The sequence below is a fragment of the Oryza glaberrima genome, chromosome 1 (assembly GCF_000147395.1).
Source record: "Oryza glaberrima chromosome 1, OglaRS2, whole genome shotgun sequence".
Taxonomy (NCBI): domain Eukaryota; kingdom Viridiplantae; phylum Streptophyta; class Magnoliopsida; order Poales; family Poaceae; genus Oryza; species Oryza glaberrima.
The window spans coordinates 38,980,285-38,999,612 of NC_068326.1; the positions used below are offsets into that span (position 1 = coordinate 38,980,285).

The following is a 19,328-nucleotide window of genomic DNA, read 5'->3' on the forward strand; positions in this document are numbered from 1 at the left end:
CTGTTCTCCATTGCCGGCTTCCAAATAATTCTTGGGTTTAGCATCTAGTATTCGAGCTATATGAACAACAAACAAATACAAACGCAGGCCTTCGAGAACTAACAAACACCTAGAACAAAGCATCCAATGATCCCAAATTACGCAGGCGAAAAAACAGAAAAGGAAAAAAAAAAAAGAATACCTGTAGGTTCAGTTAACTTGGTATTGCAGTTGAATGGTAAAAACACATCTCTGGATCTATTGATTCGATCGATTGTCCTAATCCCTTCTTTCTATAAAGTTAAGACCCAAAGCTGGGATTTGGTGAAGCCACGTCATCATTTAATTATCGGTCGTTGGATTACATCTCAGTGGTCCTCATTGCGTTTTGGAGCGTGCCCTCGGTCCCTTCGCTCCCCACCGCATCGACAGCAACAGCGACTACGGCGGCGACGGACTCTGTCGATGGTGACAGCGACGGTGGCGGCGGTCGCGGACGAGCGCGGCGACTGCGGCGGAATTGGACGCGGACGAGGGCGGCGGCGGCGGACGCGGAAGAGGGAGGCGGCAGCGGTCGAGGGCGGCGGTGGACGAGGACGAGGCGGCTGTAGTCGACGGTGGCGGCGGCGGACACGGATGAGGGCGGTGGCAGCGGTCGAGGGCGGCGGTAGTGACGACGACGGCGGACACGGACAAGGGCAGCAGCGCCTTTGCTTCTGTTGCTCGTGCTGCTATCATCGGTTCCTCTCTCTTGGAAGCTCGACCACTCTACTGCTGCAGGTTAATTGGTGCCCGTTTTTTTCTTTCGTTTGGCCAACAAGAGGAAATCTTCCTCCTTGGCTAATTCGGTCGTGCTGCTCATTGTCCTCATTGTTTCTTGGTTGATTTTTGCAGACACACAGAATTGGGGGCAGACCTCTGTTGTTCATCTTAGGTGAGAATGAATTTACAGACTTTCCTTTTTCTGCTGGGCAACACTAGCAATCTATTCTGGCATTATCTCTCTTTCGCTACTTTGTGTGAAGCTATTCAAGGATGGTGTGCTGCAGACGAAGATTAGGGACAAAGACGATCCCCGCCTGTCCAAGATGCGGAAAGAGGTGGTGGCTGGGGGAAAGGATACTATGGAGGTGGACAATGACTTCTTCCTGGTGCCTGTCAAGATCTCTGATCACCAGGTATTCTTATTATTTCCTACCTGTTGCATAGTATAATAAAAACTTACAGTTTGCTAAATAAGTTTGCTTCCTACAACATAGCAATATTAAGGTGAAAACCAAACATGCATGGACATTTCACTTGACTGGGTAGCAGCATGTTCAGCATGTTTGAAACCTTGAATCATCACACCTCATATCATTTGCACGATATTTTAACAAATCTATCTATCACTTTTACAATATTTAACATATACTTATCAATATGTTTCACATTAAAGCATGGTATTATTTGATTGATAAACCCTGATGTTTCATTATTATTTTTTTCTTTTTACTCCTAACTTGCTGTCAAAAAAATTAATAATTACTTAGTAATTCCCGCAGTAAAGCGCGGGGAATCACCTAGTTGTAACCAATAACTAAGATTAAAACAGGACAGTTGATGGTTAATGCCAAACAAACTTAAAAAGTTATAAGTTACATAAAACATTCTAACTGTCACTCTTGCTTCAAGATTCTAGAATTCTACCCCATAACCAATTTTATTGTAAGGCCCTGTTTAGTTCCCACATAAAAATTTTACACATTGTCACATCGAACGTTTGAACACTTACACAAAGTATTAAATATAGGCTTAAAAATAACTAATTGCACAGATTGAGACTAATTTGCGAGACGAATCTTTTAAGCCTAACTAGGAAGGTAGCCCACGCAATTGCACGGGCATCTTATTTAAAATATCATAATTTTTGTTGTTATTAGGATTGTGAAATATTATGACTTTGTCTATCCGTGAAAGAATTTAGGGACTCCTTTGTAACACAGGATTTTGAAAAGAAAATAGAAAAGGTACATAAATATGATAGAAATGTATGTGCAAAATATAGTATGGAAAAGAAGTGTACAAAAACACGGGAATTTAAAATTTATTAACCCACCAAGATAAAATTATCATCCATCAGTGCACAAATAATAACCAACCTTTGCATTAGTGGCTTGATTGCCTCGATGCTATGTGAAGGAAAAAAAAGATGCACGGACATCTTATTTTTATTTATTGATTTTATTGCCGTATAGATATGCGACGACTTTTACTTAAGATGTTAATTAATAATAGTTTCAATATACGATGTTTGTCCATAAAATATTTAGTACTTATGATAATATCATATAAAATTATACAACCATATCTTTTTGTTTTGAATATGAGTGTTTGATATTTTCAAAACTAAATGTTGAGCGTTAGTTATCTTAAAAATCATTAACATATTTAAGCAGTGAAACATTAAAATCATAATTATATTCTATGCGATGACCTAGTCCGGCATCATAACATTATGCGTGCATTATAACTTGTCACATGGTCTGAGTATTTTATTATTTTACTTTTACTCTAATTGAGTTGCCCTTCACCAAAAAGATTGTATTTACACAATAGAACAATATATTAAATCACATGTTTACAACAATCATACCTCTGCATCTAGTACAATCATCTGTATACCATAGAAATCATCAGCCATTGTAGGATTAACCGCATCCCATAGCCTAATAACTTTTACTTTGATTTTCCACCTATCGTTCTTTGGTGTTAATGCAATAATCAAATTATCAGGTGCCATGTTATCTGCAGATGAGTAGTATTGCATATAGTTACTAAACAAATTTGACAGAGAATTGTAAACAATTTTGTACATGTTTATGTTATTTTATAGAACTAATTAATATAAAATAACATAATTGTGTTCTTTGGTAGGTGCAAGGTTACTTTTTTGTGCTGAAAAAGAATGTGACAAAACTGTATACATAGATAGATGCAACATAATATAGCTCTAACTAATACAGGATATCGTAATTATGTTCTTTAGTAGGTGCAATGTTAGTTTCTTCTGCTGAAAATATTATGACAAAACTGTACAGATGCTTATGTTATTTGCTAGTTGCAAAATCATGTAGTCCTAATTAATAGAGGATGACATGATTGTGTTCTTCTGTGGGCACACAATTACCTCCTTATGCCAAAGATGAGTAGCTGGAATTGAGTAATGTCGCAAGGTGCCGCAGAGCTCTTCTTCTCCATCCGCCGAAATTGACTAATGTCGCAAGATCGTGTTGCTGGCGGGGTGTATATATATGCATTGCCTTAGGAATCTTGCCTCATGTATATATGGAACTAATCTTTGGTGCAATTAATAATCTTGCCTCATGAAACTAATCTTGCCATATGTGATTTAAATTTTGCTTTGAGACAAATTTGGAATCTTGCCTCACGTACACAATTATGGAATTAATCTCTGTTGGTTCATGACAAATACATGGCCCTAAAATTTGCTTTGAGATTGCCTTGCGTACATATAGTAACTAATCTTCAATTATAGAAGCTCACGAGTCTGCTACAAAGCTGAAAAGAGACAATATATAAGAAGAAGAATCAGAGCGTATGATCCAAGAGCTGAACGAGCTTGGTTTGGTGGAGAGCATCATTGACGAAGAATTCCTCAATTACTTCTATCAGCTGCCACGCCAGCCTCCTCGTCCTCCTGATGATACCCAACTCACTGATGATGATCAAATTCAGGACCTCTTAATCCGCCATGCGCTTTATCGCATCAAGTACTAAAGGTACTCCAGATATAAACAAATACTATCTCCATTTTAAAATGTATGTACAATGTTTGATCATTCATTTTATTAAAAAAAACTATATAAATATGATCTATTTCATTATGACTTGCTTTATCATTAAATAAAATATAATCTTAACTTATATTTTACATATTTATACTAAATTTTTAAATAATATGAATGGTTAAACGTTATGCAAAAAGTTAACGGCGTCATACATTTTACATTTTAAAATGGAGGGAGTATATTATATGCATGTACGTATGTTGGATTCGTTAAAAACCTGTCATTATTATTTACATTAACTAATTATCTTGTTGCTAATTGATTTTGTTTTCATCATTAAGTTGTCAAAGCAGCAAGTAAACAATACATACTTTGAGCAATATGCTAACAATAAATTGGACGAAGATTTGAATTTTTTTTCTGGATAACTCTAAATGCATTAAGGAAGATAACAGTAAGCTGTCGTTTCTCCATATGCATCGATATTTTTATGAAATTGAGAATGATGGTACATTAGATGGTAATTTCACACTAACTATTGTATACTTCCCCTCGATTACTATCAACTTGCAATTCAGAAATTTTATCATAAACAGTGTTCCAGAGAAGTATACTTCCCCTAGATTACTACCAACTTAACAAAATAGGTTTGCTATTTCTCTTCACATATAACTTTTGAGTTACTTTATAAATGTTATCTTTGTGGTTTGCGTGCTTATCTATTTTAACTTTTTTTCATTTTCCTTTCAGTTATATGCTCAAATTAAGTTAGTGAAGAATAAAGATAAAAACTACTAGTTGAAAAAACATAAAAACATGTTTTCTATTTCTCTTCACATATAACTTTAGGATTACTTTAAAAATGTACTTTTTGGTTATTTTAAAAATATTGTCTTTCTGGTTTGCGTGATTATATATTTTATCTTTGTTTCATTTTTCTTTTTAGTTTTATAATTTTACCAAAGATGTTTCACTTATATGCTTTTTCCAAAAACATTTATAGGGAAGTAACTGAAGGATCAGAAGTACAACCGCTCAAGAGGAGCAAACATACACCACTTAAATGTAAATTTAAACACAAAAAAGCCCCAAAGGCAACACACGCATAACTCACCCAAAACTCTCTCAAAAAACCACTCAAAAGATTGCCAAAGGCACACTCTACCGTTGCATCCACTATTACCAAAGGCACACTCCATCGTTGCATCCACCTCTCTGTTTATAGAATTATAGCCCAAGATCGCTAAGAAAATGTCACAATTGCCCTTAGAGTGAAACCCTTGTCTAGACTCAATCTTAGACATCCACTCTTCCTTGTCCTCAAAGGAAATACTCTAGATGATTGCCATGCCATCGATCCGAATTTTCCACACCGGTCCAGGCTCACTTGCTTGGGCTGCCTCCTGGCTCCCTTGCTTGGGCCGCCTCCTTCTCTCTCCCTTTTTCCTTTTCTTTTTCTCCTTGATTTTCTTCACGAATTCCAACACTTGCAATTGACCTTGCAAAGTCTTCCCAACACAGTGTTCGTCCACCGTGCGTCACCTTGATCTCAACCTTGTCAAATAACTTCCTCGATCGTTCTGGACCTCAACTCCTTGAGTTCAGTCCTGATCCACTGTTGACCAAGGTTGACTTTGATCAAGTGCACACACATGAACCAAACGACCGTTGTCTTGGCACAAATATTGCAACATGACCCGCGTTAGTTCACTCACACATTTCCTGCAATCTAACACTTGCCAATCTTCCAACACAAATATATCAAAACCACACATGGTTTCACAGTAAGTAGCTTCTTGTGTAGTTCACATTCAAGTGGAATCCATTGGAATAATGTTTTTTTTTTCAAGAATAATTGGGATAATGTTTTCATATATACCTTGTTTGCATGCGTTTAGGTTACAGATGATAAAGCTCTGGAGTTAGGTTAAATACAAGGTACGATGCTTCTAAATTTCATGTCAAGTGTAATATTTAAAGACAATTTGGCTGATGTGAAAATGGTTTTCTTCTTTTTAGTGGCGAAGGCCAAAGTTTTATGGCAATTATGTCAGAAAGAAGATGGACATTGCCATTGATTCCACAGTACAAAATTGATTTTGTTGATAACTGACTGTGAATCCAAATTAAGATATACAGGCTGACAACTAGGGATGAAAACGGTACGAAAACGGATGGAAACTACCTTTATCGTTTTCGTTTTCATTTTTTTTTTCAGAATCGGATACCCCGGATACGAAAACAGAATCAAATATTGTCGAAACCGAAAACGGCGCTGATACGGTAACGAAAATTTATCGGAATACGAAAGCTCCTCAAACTAAGCTTTAAACTATGTCAAATCCAATTCTCAAGTCTCAAATTTCAACATTACATTACAAAACACAATCATGTCAAGTCCAATTCTCAAGTTTGAATTGGGTGTATTGGGTTGGACTGAATTGAGTGACTTAGGGGATGCTGAATTGGGTTGGGTTGGGGAGGAATTATAGACTATGGTATGGGCCTTTATAATTCCAAAAATTCCGAGAAATTTTCCGGAAAGCTTCCGACCGATTCTGAGTTCCGACGGAAACTGCCCTTATCATATTCGATTCCGTTTCCGAGAAAATATTTATGAATCCGTTTTCGTTTCCAAAAAATTTCCGACCGACAGATTCCGTTTTCGAAAATAGGTCCGGAACTGGAAAGTTTTCGTACTGTTTTTATCTCTACTGACAACCATCATATATTGTTGGGCCGTATATGTAGAAGTATGTCTATCTAGGTTCAAGAGGCCCATATATCCATATGTACATGTATATATTCAGATAGAGTAATGGAAAGAGTGAGCTTCCAGAGAGTTCAGCTCAAAAAATCCCCAACAGTTTCTTCATATATATTTTAGAGTAAATTTCAGAAAACTACAACTTTAGTGACAAAATTATCAGTTTGTTACAATATTAGCGACATGTTTTTCAGTTTGTGATAATTTTCTACGCTATTGTTGCAGCAAAATGAAACATATCGCTAATGTTGCAGCAAACTGATAGTTTTGTCACTAAAGTTGCAGTTTTCTGAAATTTACTCTCTATTTTATCCTTTCAGGGATTAGTTGGAGCATCGATTAGTTGAAGCAACAGGATATCAGGATACCCCAGTCTTACGGTCTCTGTTCGTGTTCCATGTTCTTGTCGAGTACTCCTAGCTATTGTCGAGTACTCCATGTTCTTGTCGTGTTCCATGTTCTTGTCGAGTACTCCTAGCTATTGTCGAGTACTCCATGTTCTTGTCGAGTACTCCTACCCAGTCTTACGGTCTCTGTTCGTGTTCTATGTTCTTGTCGAGTACTCCATGTCTCTGTTCGTGTTCCATGTTCTTGTCGAGTACTCCATGTCTCTGTTCGAGTACTCCTAGCTATTGTCGAGTACTCCATGGACTCCTAGCTATTGTCTTCGTGTTCCATGTTCTTGTCGAGTACTCCATGTTCTTGTCGAGTACTCCTAGCTAGGTGCGCTCGCTTTGCTGTACTCTAGCATTGTTGACATGTGCTGTACTCTGGGATTGTTGACATGAACCAGGAAGGAGATTTAACCTGTCATTACATATAAATATTTCCTCTGTTTTTGTCACTTGACTGTAAATGTTGGTTTTGTGTTACATCCGTCCCAATTTGGGTTTTATAAAATTTACTATTATATTTTTGTTAGTCTGTTCCATTTATTTTTTATGTGCATGATGATCCTCATGTTCGGGTCTTTATACAATTTTCTTGCATCGTTAATGAAGTTGGGGGTCAAGATGACAGTACACAATTTCATCACAAATTATAGTTTTGACACAGTACCAGGCACAGATCATCTCAATGGCAACCACACTTGTGTTACTTACAAAAAATTACGTAGGGTAGCCCTGTGGCATATGTTAACCGCTAACTTTGTTTAACACCTCGGACACCAGGATGCTATGACATTAATCGCAGACTTGCAGCAAAGAAAATGCCAACATAGTGTGCTACTGCAGAACTCTATACCAGAGTTTCTATTACAGGATTGTACAACAAGAGTTGGTTTTCTTGGCCTGCTTGTAGAACATCTGCATAACAAGGAGGGACAAATCAGCACAAAAGATCATAACTGAACCTATTGATTAACAACAGAAAATATTATCAGATAGTACTGAATGAAAGGGTCATTCATTCCTTATATATGTTAATTTAGCATGATCTAGGAAAGATTTTCTTAGATGTTGTCTACAACCAGCAGCTGGTGGTGGATACTGGGTACTAGTTCCAAGGCAAAAGTGAGAAGGCCTAACAACTTTGTGGCAAAGGAGCAAATTTCCCAATTAGAAGGGACATAAAGCTTCAGGGATCCAACGATTTACAGTTCAATTGTTACGTGCAGAGTTAACTAAACAGGTTTCATTTCGCTGAAAAAAGAAATCACTGAAGCAGAAACATAGAGTGGATCTGTATCCCATGATCTGTCACTTGCCATAACATAATACCTACCTGTGAAGCAGCACTTAGATCTGAACTCTTCTCCACTAGGCTATCCAATCTTTCACCTCTAGAAAGTACACTATCGATGGTCTTGTGCTGCAATTATCCAAATTAAAGATAACAAATGAATAATTTGCCACAAACAGAGCAAAACCAAAACAAGCCTAAAAAGTTATTCGTGGGTGGGGAAAAAGACACTTCCAGAAAAATAGAGAACACCTGGTCCAGCGCATTCAACTATACACAGTTCCACAGGACAAAAAGAACTTACTACGGTTCGATTTCCCTCTGTTTATTTAAATTGAATGGCGTGCAAGAATTTGCAGTATAACTACCGGGCACACAATAATATAACACACCAACCACACATTTTATTGCTCGAGCTAATTTCTAACAGCCAACAGGAAAAGCATATCAAAATTTCTCATTGTATACTTCAAACTTGTAGCTTAAGCAAAATTAAAATAAGATACCAATAGTGTTCTTGCTGAATACTAATATCTGAAAACAGAAACATGAATCCATGCACACTGAAATAAGGAATATGCCATTGCCAGCATAGGGTATAAATTGCAATCAGGATATATTAATTCATGAGCGATAGAGTTACTTACAAGAATAATCTTAGTTTCATCCAAATCCCTCTGAATTTTCAGCAACTTGTCAGCCTCTGCAGGATCCTGCAGAATAATAATTGGGAAGCAAGAAATTAGATGTTTAACAATACAAGCATCAGTTAAGCGGTGCACCGTTGACAATTAACAAGAAAATAATATGGCCACAACTTGAGGTACATGCTCTAGTTTAGAAAAATACAACTGAAAAACTAAACGTACAATAATGATTTTATCTGGTGTACAAATGCTAGTCCAGCTTTGTCTTCTAGCCTAGTAAAATGTTTTAGCATGCTAGTTGTGGATTTCCAAGGCATTACTTCCATCAAAAGATCCTTTCGATTTTTTAATTAGTAGTGATGTTGAAGAAAAATGTATGCAAGTATTAAGGGCAAATCAAGCTGAAGCTATAACTGTTTACTCTATGTATGGAGATAAAACAACAAACAATGTTGAGAACAGTACACAATTTTACAATTCCCATTGAAAGGAAGTCAAAGCATGGCTTCAAGGGTATAAGGACAGTGGAAAAAGGATATTGGACCATAGGATGGATGGCAGAGGATTACTTGTCCCTTGGTTAATAGTGATACAGGGACATCTCATGTATATGAAGAGATTGACTATTTCAGTGTCCTAATCTCTAATAATACAAGAATATATGTAAACTAGAATAAAGGTGCTACATTAATAAGCAGTTCCTTCACATAACAGGATGCAGTGTGATTCATAGGCATGAGCATGGCAAGCCATTGCTTCTTCTGTTGGTTGGTTGTAATATTTAGTGTAGACACATCCTGTTACTGCTGTACTATTCAAGCCGAATAAAAATGGTCATGATCGAAGAATTCCAAGACATGCACTCAACCTGCATAGGTTTGAATTTGCTTCTTCCAAATCTACAATCCCCAGAGAACCGCTTACTCAAGCAGTGACAACATTAGTAAACCCTTCGTTTCATATTATAAATCGCTTTGACTTTTTTTTCTTAGTTAATTTTTTAAAAAAAGTTTGATCACGTTTATAGAAAAATATAGTAACATTTCTAAGACAACAAACATATCATCAAAATATATTCAAACATATTATCAAAATATATTCAATCTTACATTTAATGAAACTAATTCTTATTGTAGATGTTATTTTTTTCTATAAACTTAGTCAAACCTAACGAAATTTGATTAGGAAAAAAGTCAAATCGACTTATAATATGAAACGGACAAACCTGGTATTTTGTCAAGGCATCATCCAGGTATTGCCAAGGCTGGGTGTTATCAGTTTTTGCTGTCCTCCATGTCTCCCCAAAAGTCTTGTGGTACTCTTCCAGCACCTGCAAAAATCAAAAGGAACACATAACCTTTCAGACAAAAAAAATAAGTGAACAATCACATTGTTTCCTTCTGAAAAATAGAAGCAATAACTTTGAAAGTATCAACTCGCCAGAAAAATCCCTATGTGAAGGCTGCCTGAAATTACTACAGAACCTCACAACAGCTAGCGAAGAAATTATTACAAACAGGCTACAAATCCATCCCAACAACAGAAGAAGGTGAGAACACACAGGAAAGCATTGCGCCTACTCGATCCAATCTCCTAGTACTAGAGAAGGAAGGACTAAGTTTGGGTCAAACTTGGAGCAGTCTAGGTTGAATTGAGCGGGTCAATCAGAATGACTATGCAAGGAGAATCGTAAGCATAATAACTAGGTTGAATTGAATTGGATGAAGCCATATAGGGGTTAGTTACCGTGTTGAGGAGGGAGAAGGCGCTCCTGACGGGGTAGTGGTCGTCGGTGAAGGCGATGGCGCAGAGGCCATTCTGGTTGTAGCAATGCACCTTGTACTCTGCAAATCGTAAAATCGTTCGTTGTTAGTAGGGTTTAGAGTTTAGAGCGAGCGAAGGAGAGAAGGGGAGGAGGTTTGCCTTCGTGCTGGACGGACTGGCGGCGGCCGGCGGGGGTGCGGGCGGCGACGGTGCGGGCGACGAAGAGGATGAACTCGCGGGCGGGGTTGCGCTGGAAGTAGCCGAAGTGGCTCACGTCGGTCGCGTTCGCCACCACCACCGCCGCCTGCTGCTCCTGCTCCTGCTCGCCGCCACCGCCACCCGACGACGAGTCGCCGTCGCCGGGGGATTTGAGCACCAGCAGCGCCGTGATCTTCATCGCCGTCGGGGAATCGGCGAGCCGCCGAGGAGGAGGAAGAAGATGAGATTGGTTGGAAGAATCGGATGCGGGATGGATGGATGGAGAGGTTGGAAATTTGGAGAGGAAGAGAAGAAGCTTGACGCGAATACGATCGATGGGGCTCGGCTAGTGGGAAAGCGAATCGAATCAAACCAACGGATTACAAGGGAGAAGGAGATGGGCGGTTGCCCACGTGTACAACCTTCTTAAGCTGCCCTGCTTCTAGAACCAACACCAGCTAATCACGCAGCTGCTCTAATCACGTTGCCTCTTTAAGTGTTAATCCTCTTATACTTAACAGGGCGGTATTCGTCCACCAAATTGCTAAGGGCCCATACGATTTCATGGGTATATCGGTTTATTTCTCATATTTTTTCTTCAAATTCCTTCCTTCGTTCCAAAGGATGCTTAGAGTAGTCTAAAATAGGATAATGGATGAAATTGAATTTATGATAATTACTCGAGGACACGAACCAATGAATTACTATACTGTTTTATATTACAAGTCATTTTAACTTTTTTCTTATTTAAACATTTCAAAGTTTAGTCAAATATATAGAAAAATATAGCAATATTTTCAGCACAAAATGAACATATTATCAAAATATATTATAATGTTATATTTAATAAAACTAATTTGGTACTATAGATGTTGCTATTTTTCTATAAATTTGATCAAACCTAAAGAAATTTGACTATAAAAATAAATCAAAACAATTTATCAAATGGAGGGAACATTAAAAAGTTTTAGAGTTTACGAAATACAGATAAAAAAGTTCTTTTTTCAAAAAAAAAAATACTAGAAGTCTGGTAAAGAAAGGTAATCTATACGGCCCTTAGAATAAGAATGCGAAAACCATCCGGGACAAAATGCCTTGTCACTTTGGTAGGTATACTAGAAACGCATCAAACATGTCACCAGATGACCAGACACGGATATATATAGTTCAAAATTCCACATGAGTTTGTACCCCAAACAACACCAGGGCTATCAGCTATCACAACTCCATCCAACCAACCAAGCCAGAGAAGTTCCAGAGGTGACCTCACAGTCACAGAGCTAAGAACATAGTACAACGATATCTGGAGCAACCAACCACATAAGAGAGTGACATGCAATTCACAGGCAGTTTATGGCTGCATAAAGGCAACTATTTCTCCTCTAGTACAAACCGACGCACAGGGCAGCATGAGAAACTCAGAAGCACTTCCTGTGAACAATTGCTGGGCCAGATTCATCATACTCATCCTTCGATATCCACATCTGTTTTTATCAATGCCAAGCAAACAAATCACATGTGCCTTAGCAAAACCATTAAAATACAACTTGGTGTGGACAAATAAACAAAATGGATTGGTTATGAAGTAGTTATGAACTAATTCTGGTGAGCATCTAAGAAGCTGTAATGATAAGGACTTACCTGCTGGAAGGTGCTGAGAGAAGCCAGGATAGACCCTCCTATCCAGACACTGTACTTGCGTTCAGGTGGAGCGACAACCTTGATCTTCATGCTGCTTGGAGCAAGGGCAGTGATCTCCTTGCTCATACGGTCGGCGATGCCAGGGAACATTGTTGTGCCTCCACTCAGCACTACGTTGCCATACAGGTCCTTCCTGATATCTACGTCGCACTTCATGATGGAATTGTAGGTTGTTTCATGGATTCCAGCGGACTCCATACCAATCATGGATGGTTGGAAGAGGACCTCAGGGCACCTAAACCTCTCTGAGCCAATGGTAATCACCTGGCCATCAGGCAGCTCATAGCTCTTCTCAATTGAAGAGCTGTTCTTGGCAGTTTCCAGCTCTTGCTCATAATCAAGTGCAACATATGCAAGCTTTTCCTTGATGTCCCTCACAATTTCCCGCTCGGCAGAGGTTGTGAACGAGTAACCCCTTTCAGTGAGGATCTTCATAAGAGAATCCGTGAGGTCACGGCCAGCAAGATCCAGACGAAGGATTGCATGAGGAAGTGCATATCCTTCATAGATGGGAACAGTATGGCTCACACCATCACCCGAGTCCAGAACAATACCTGTTGATTAAAACAGCATTAGCCATATGCACTGACAAACATTAAATAATTGCACGACTATTATTGAGCATAGATAATATAATTCTAACACCTACTGACCAACATTAAAAATGTATAAGAATAGTTCTTAATCATCCGAGCTCTCATCTAAATGAATCTATAGATGCAAAAGAACCAAGAAATTGGAAAGAAAGAAGTTAAGTAAAACATCACATACCTGTTGTTCGGCCACTAGCATAGAGTGAAAGCACTGCTTGGATTGCAACATACATGGCAGGAACATTGAACGTCTCAAACATAATCTGTGTCATTTTCTCCCTGTTGGCTTTGGGGTTCAAGGGAGCTTCAGTGAGCAACACAGGGTGCTCCTCAGGTGCAACACGAAGCTCATTATAGAAAGTGTGATGCCAGATCTTCTCCATGTCATCCCAGTTGCTTACAATACCATGCTCAATTGGGTACTTCAACGTGAGAATACCTCTCTTGGACTGTGCTTCGTCACCAACATATGCATCCTTCTGCCCCATCCCTACCATGACACCAGTGTGGCGAGGACGACCAACAATGCTAGGAAAAACAGCCCTTGGTGCATCATCTCCAGCAAACCCAGCCTGCAAAATTTTAAGGAATTCAAATTGGTAAAAATGCAGTTGGAGTCTTGGAGATGATAGATGGTTTAAAAGATGAAGTTCCTGACCTTGACCATTCCAGTGCCATTGTCACAGACAAGAGGCTGGATATCCTCACCGTCAGCCATTTCCTATAGATTTACTCTGCAAAAATAAGTAGCACGTGAAGGTTGTCAATTAAAAACAAAGAAATAATATCTTTTTTGATAGTTACTATACTGTGCAGAGGAAATCTTGAGGTGCTAATAAACATGATCTCTAAGAGATATAAGCTGGAATGACTAGGTTGGGTTATATAGCTACAAGTAATTAACAACAGAATACGTCTAGAACTTGCTTTATGGCTAGCATGAGATATGCTGCCACTCAAATAGAGTAATGAAGAGTACTAACAGAGTTTCACAGTTATCATTATCTCGTATTTTCCACTATTAAGAAAAAGAATGCATGCCACTAATCTCATATGTTTTGCATGTTAATTTGAGTCCATACTTAAATAATATTAGAACAACTAAAGTATTGTCATTAACTACTTCTATGATTGCACCTGACCTGAATGAATAAAAACATAAATGTTTAGACTAATTAGTGAGCATGTGCTAGTTGACAGCCCTTCTTATATATGGCCCACATTGTACCAGTTCTACAAGAAGCTGGAAGACTACAAGTATTCAAAAACCAAAGTGTGCACCGGCAGTGCTACCTAAATCAGCAGGCTAAATTTATATTCCTGACATCAGGAACCCACCACCCAAAACCAGGATGCATAATCTACAAAAAAAAAGTATGCAATGTGATTTTGTAGTAGCTGGATCACTCAACCATTTTATTACTGGCGATAGATTGCAGAGCACAAATCCACATGTAACACTAGGTTTGGATCTGAATTTTTCATGAGTGCTCACCAATCACCATGATGGAACATGATAAATAGCATGGTAGCTTACAAGGATATGTTTGTAGCATCACATATTCACATTCCTAATAAATTTTGGATCGGCCATAAGCTGTGACTACAACAGCTTCACTTATTCCTCCTTTCTTTGGTTGAATGGTCTAATTTTAAACTTGTTAGGTTTAGAAAATCCACCAGTGAATTATGCAAGACGCAAATCAAGAAATGCACAGCCTACAGCCTACTACATGAATTTCAGCACATTCAAACACACTGAGCAAAGCAATGCCGCTGCCCGAGTTGACAAGGCCATTTGCCTATATAACTCAGATTGCATCCGCACTCGAGAACACACGCTGTCATCAGCCACAGACGCCAAAATACAGCCATAGGGCACAAAGAAAATCCCCGGACCCGGATCTGACCCCGGATCTTGAGCCAGGTAGCCGAGATCTACGAGGAGTAACTAGTGTAGTGTGGGAGATCTAGACAGCAGCACAACAGTTTGGAGAGGAATGGCGAGGTAGGTAGGTAGGTTACCGTCAACGGAGGTCGCCGCCTCGTCTCGCTGGTGTCAGCGGCGGCGCTTCTCAGTCCCACCCACGTCGCCGCCGGAGTCCTCGCCGGTCGCCGCTAGTGTTGGGACTTTGCGGCGAAGGCGATGATATGCTCGGGGCCTCGTGGGGAGTTGTGTTGGTGGGGCGGCTTTGATGGCTGCAGCTGTCCATGGGCCTCAGCCTTTGGGCCGGCCTTCTTGTTGATTTTGGGCTCGCTTTGGACCATGCTGCAACTGTCGATTTGGGCTCGATTTCACCGCCACAGCCCACTCAACCCCGATCGAGGTCGAACCAAACAAGGAAGAAATAACTTCATCTGAGGTCTCTTAACTTGTCAACGAATCCGATTTTCGTCCCTCAACCGGAAAATCAGACACACCGGGTCCCTCAACTATTAAAACCGGTACAGATTAGATCCCTTGCGGTTTTAAGGGTGGTTTTGGCTAACGTGGCGCCTATGTGGCTAATTTGACTCAGGTTTTCATCTGGCATGGCATTGACGTAGCGCTTACGTGGCAATTCGATCCGGAATAGTGGGCCCCACGTGGGCCCCACATGTCATCCTCACCCTTCATCTTCTTCTTCCTCTCTCCCCATCTCCCCTCTCTTCATCTCTCTCCTCTCCTCTCTCTCCAGGCGACGGTGAGGTAGCGGCACGCGGCGGCCGGCGGCCGGCGGGAAAGGAGGGAGCGGCGCGCAGCGGCAGAGGCACGGCTCCGGCGGTTGAGGGCGGAAGAGGAATCGGCGAGGGGAGGTGGCCCTGGCTGCGGCGGCTCGAGCTAACTCCTCTCTATCTTGGGTGCTCCCTCGGGGGAGGCCGGCAAGCGCGCGGGGAGGCCGACGAGCGGGACAGCACCTCGGTGGCGAGGCGTGGACGAGCGGGCGGGCGCGGGCCGGCGGAGCGGAGCAGAGGAGGAGCGGCGGTGGGCAAGCTCCTCGCCCTCACCACCTCCTTCTGGCTACTCCACTCCACGACCCCTTCCCGTGTTGCCGCTCCTCGGCGCTGCTGCGACCGGCCGCCGCGCCGGCATCCACCATGGCCGTCGTGCTCGTCGCATAGCTTCTCTCCGCGACGCGTTGCGCTTTGGCCATGCGCCCTCACCGCCACCCCGTAGCCACGGCCACATGTGATGGCGACGGAGACGGAGAGGGGGACACGCTCGGGGACGAGGCGCGGGCATGAGACGGCGGCTGCTGCGGCGGCCACTGCCATGGCCATGGGGTGCATACGCACGGCGATCAAGGCGGTGGCGGGTTCCGGCCGTCACGGCATGGTACGGCCGCGCGCGCTGTGCCGAGGTCTGCCGCGCGCGGTGGGGCCAGAAGAAGAGGTGGGAGGAGGGAGGTGGTGGTCGGGCGCGGGGGTTTGGTTTCCACGGCGAGGTTAGTTCGGTGTGGGTGGTAGTGGTGGTGGCAACTGGCAAGTAGTGGCTGGGAAGTGAGGTGCGATGCCGCATGGAGGAGTGGATAGGTCTCTCTCTCTCTCCTTTGTTTCTCGGGTTCATCCCGTGCCGGGAGCGTAGGCGTGGCATCTTGTTTTTCTCCAGTTCTCTTCTGGTTTCTACGGCCTCGGTTGAGTGCCCTTAGGCCCACGTGGGTCCCACCATTTTTATTATTATTTTCTATGTGAGACTGACATGTAGGTCCCACGGGTTTTATTATTTTTGGGGATCGAATTACCACGTAAGCGCCATGTCAATGACACGTTAGATGAAGACCGAGTCAAATTAGCCACGTAAGTGCCACGTCAGTCAAAACTGCCCTCAAAACCGCCGAGGGACCTAATCTGGTTTTGGTAGTTGAGGGACCCGTTGTGTCTGGTTTTCTGGTTGAGGGACGACAATTGGATTTATTGACAAGTTAAGGGACCTTAGATGAACTTATTCCAACAAGGAAACCCTCGTCTTGCATCCACAATATCGCATCGTCTCCACTAACATTAGCGATGCTTTATTGAGTTCCACGGTGAGATTCGCGAGAGTTGTGGTCGATCTCGACGAGAGTTCATCACTAAGATCACGCCAATCGAAATCACACCAATATATTCTCTTTTGGATTTGGATGTACACAAGGTTATTCTCTTTTGGATTTGGATGTGCACAAGGTTGATGTAGAGAATCATATCTCCCGCCAAGCATCGCGCAAATCGTAAGATTTTACAGGTTTAATTAGTTACATAGATGGACAGAAAAGTGAAAGAAGAAGAAGAAGCAGAGCCAATGATCCAAGAGATCGACGAGCTGAGGTTGGGGGAGAGTATCACTGACGAGAAGTACCTTGCTTGTCTCGAAAATCTGCCTCTCGGAAATCTGCCTCACGGGCCTCCTCGTCCTAACACCAAGACTAAACTACAAGGTGAACAACTACATGATCTCTACATTCGCCACACAGTGTATCGCCTCAAATACTACAAGGTATAATACTTAGTTGTCATGCTAGGTCTGCTGATCTTCAATTACCTTTGCTTTTCAGAAAAGTATTTCATAACGTAATATGCTCGCTGGCAAATGTAGCTCATCAATTTATCAACTTTTATGAGAAGCTAGCCAGATTTAGTACTTCCAATAAATTTCTGACAGTGGAGATGTTTTTTCACCTTACTGCACTTTTTTAGTAGGTGTTCCATTCTTTCTTCTTTTATGAAATAATATTATACATGTTCCCTTTCTATAAGAATCAATCACTAAAAGGGGTGAATAAGCAATATTAAAAATAAATTACACCTAATCCAAACTAACTTAAGTGACTAGGCTTTGTGAAGGATAAGACTAACTAAGCAACTAGATTAACTTTTGCAATCCTAGGATGATAAGGCTTAAGTATGTCTCTATGAATGTAAATTGCATAGAATTACATGCAATAAGGTAGATAAGATAAGAGACAAGGAATTTTCCATCCTATGTTCGGAAATTCACAGGTTTTATAATTTGCAAAGAATTTTATAAAAAATATTTTTTTGTCTTTTTAATTTTTCATATTTTTTGTCTTTTTTATTTTTCTTTTCCTCCTTATTTTATGTATTTGCACTGGCCCGATCACGCATTTGTGTGGCCCAACTACGCACATGGAGCGGCTTTTCTTCTCTTTTATTTCAATTCACCATTGTAACTCGCGCGCTCGCCAGTTTTATAGAGAGGGTTTCCTACCCGGTGCTTTTTCTGTCGCTTGTATCTCGCCACATGTCGCTCAGCCAATTAGCTGGCACGAAACCAACCAACATGAGATACATAGATAGATTGAAAAGGGGAACGATATTTTGGGAAGCCTTTAGAATCTGGATGTTGTACCTTTTGTTTGCTTCTCGATATTTTTTTCGTATGGATATTCTCTAGATTTATCTCAAAGAGTATAGATAATTGTGAAGTCTCTAGAAATTGGGTTTGTGTCTTTTCTTTTCTTTTATCTATTTTTTCTTATGCATAATTTTCTTAGATTTATCCTAAAATTTAACACCACCATGTGACCCAATGAAATGGCTCGAGACGAGCCAGCTTTAGAAGATAGACTAGAAAATAAGCATGTCAGTTGGCACGCTAATTAGTTTATAGCCCGTGTGTATTTTCTTTTTATAAACCATATATTCAAAAGGATTATTTAATGGGTTTTAAATTTTTTTTTGTTTGTAAAATGTTGTGGAACAAATCAAGGCAGAATTCTAATTAGTGGTCTTGTCATGCTGAACGACTATTTAATTTCAGGAAATGGCTAAAGATGATATATATTAGTGAAAAAACTTGTTTTATTTATATGCATCATTTTTTATACATGTAAGTCATAGATGTTGCATAATTAGTAGGAAATACATATCTAAATAAATGTGTATTTGATTACCCATTTTCATTTTCTAGAAATAAAAATAAAGGACACCAACATGGTAAAGATACTTATCTTGATTTTATATATCCAGGATATACTAAGTGTAGATCGGTTGGTTACATTCCGTGTGGTGGAACATGTCTATTCAGGATTAAGGTATAGAGTTAACATGTGTGGTCTTATTTACAGCTATTTGTTTTTTCAGTGGTAGGCGATGTACCAGCCATTATCAATTCCTAGATATGAATAATGATTTAATCATCAAAGGGACAAATATGGATTGAAATTTCGGAACAAATTTTGGAAATTTCAGTAATTTTGCCCCCACCGGCAAGCACATATCTTGC

The 19,328-nt window shown here is 40.4% G+C and overlaps 2 protein-coding genes across 2 annotated transcripts; both read right to left on the bottom strand.

The window, feature by feature from the left end:
- Positions 1–7,564: 7,564 nt before the first annotated feature.
- LOC127775429 (VAMP-like protein YKT61) lies at positions 7,565–11,553 on the bottom strand. Its single transcript, XM_052301674.1, has 6 exons — positions 10,791–11,553; positions 10,614–10,711; positions 10,093–10,197; positions 8,868–8,933; positions 8,263–8,349; positions 7,565–7,844 (listed from the first exon to the last, which is right to left on the bottom strand). The coding sequence occupies exons 1-6, from the start codon at positions 11,026–11,028 to the stop codon at positions 7,794–7,796; spliced, it is 645 nt and encodes a 214-aa protein (XP_052157634.1). The 5' UTR covers positions 11,029–11,553; the 3' UTR covers positions 7,565–7,793.
- Positions 11,554–11,964: 411 nt separating this feature from the next.
- LOC127775375 (actin-97-like) lies at positions 11,965–15,755 on the bottom strand. Its single transcript, XM_052301602.1, has 5 exons — positions 15,149–15,755; positions 13,782–13,857; positions 13,302–13,695; positions 12,471–13,084; positions 11,965–12,313 (listed from the first exon to the last, which is right to left on the bottom strand). Exons 2-5 carry the CDS (start codon positions 13,839–13,841, stop codon positions 12,248–12,250), a joined length of 1,134 nt encoding a protein of 377 aa, XP_052157562.1. The 5' UTR covers positions 13,842–13,857; positions 15,149–15,755; the 3' UTR covers positions 11,965–12,247.
- Between the last annotated feature and the right edge of the window lie 3,573 nt (positions 15,756–19,328).

Coding starts and splice junctions, on each gene's coding strand:
- LOC127775429 (XM_052301674.1), bottom strand. CDS start 11,028: ATGAAGATCACGGCGCTGCTGGTGCTCAAATCCCCCGGCGACGGCGAC. Junction 10,712..10,790: donor CCAGTCCGTCCAGCACGAAG/GCAAACCTCCTC, acceptor TACGATTTGCAG/AGTACAAGGTGCATTGCTAC. Junction 8,934..10,092: donor ATGCCTTGACAAAATACCAG/GTTTGTCCGTTT, acceptor ATTATTCTGCAG/GATCCTGCAGAGGCTGACAA.
- LOC127775375 (XM_052301602.1), bottom strand. CDS start 13,841: ATGGCTGACGGTGAGGATATCCAGCCTCTTGTCTGTGACAATGGCACT. Junction 13,696..13,781: donor ATGGCACTGGAATGGTCAAG/GTCAGGAACTTC, acceptor AAAATTTTGCAG/GCTGGGTTTGCTGGAGATGA. Junction 13,085..13,301: donor TGCTAGTGGCCGAACAACAG/GTATGTGATGTT, acceptor TTTAATCAACAG/GTATTGTTCTGGACTCGGGT.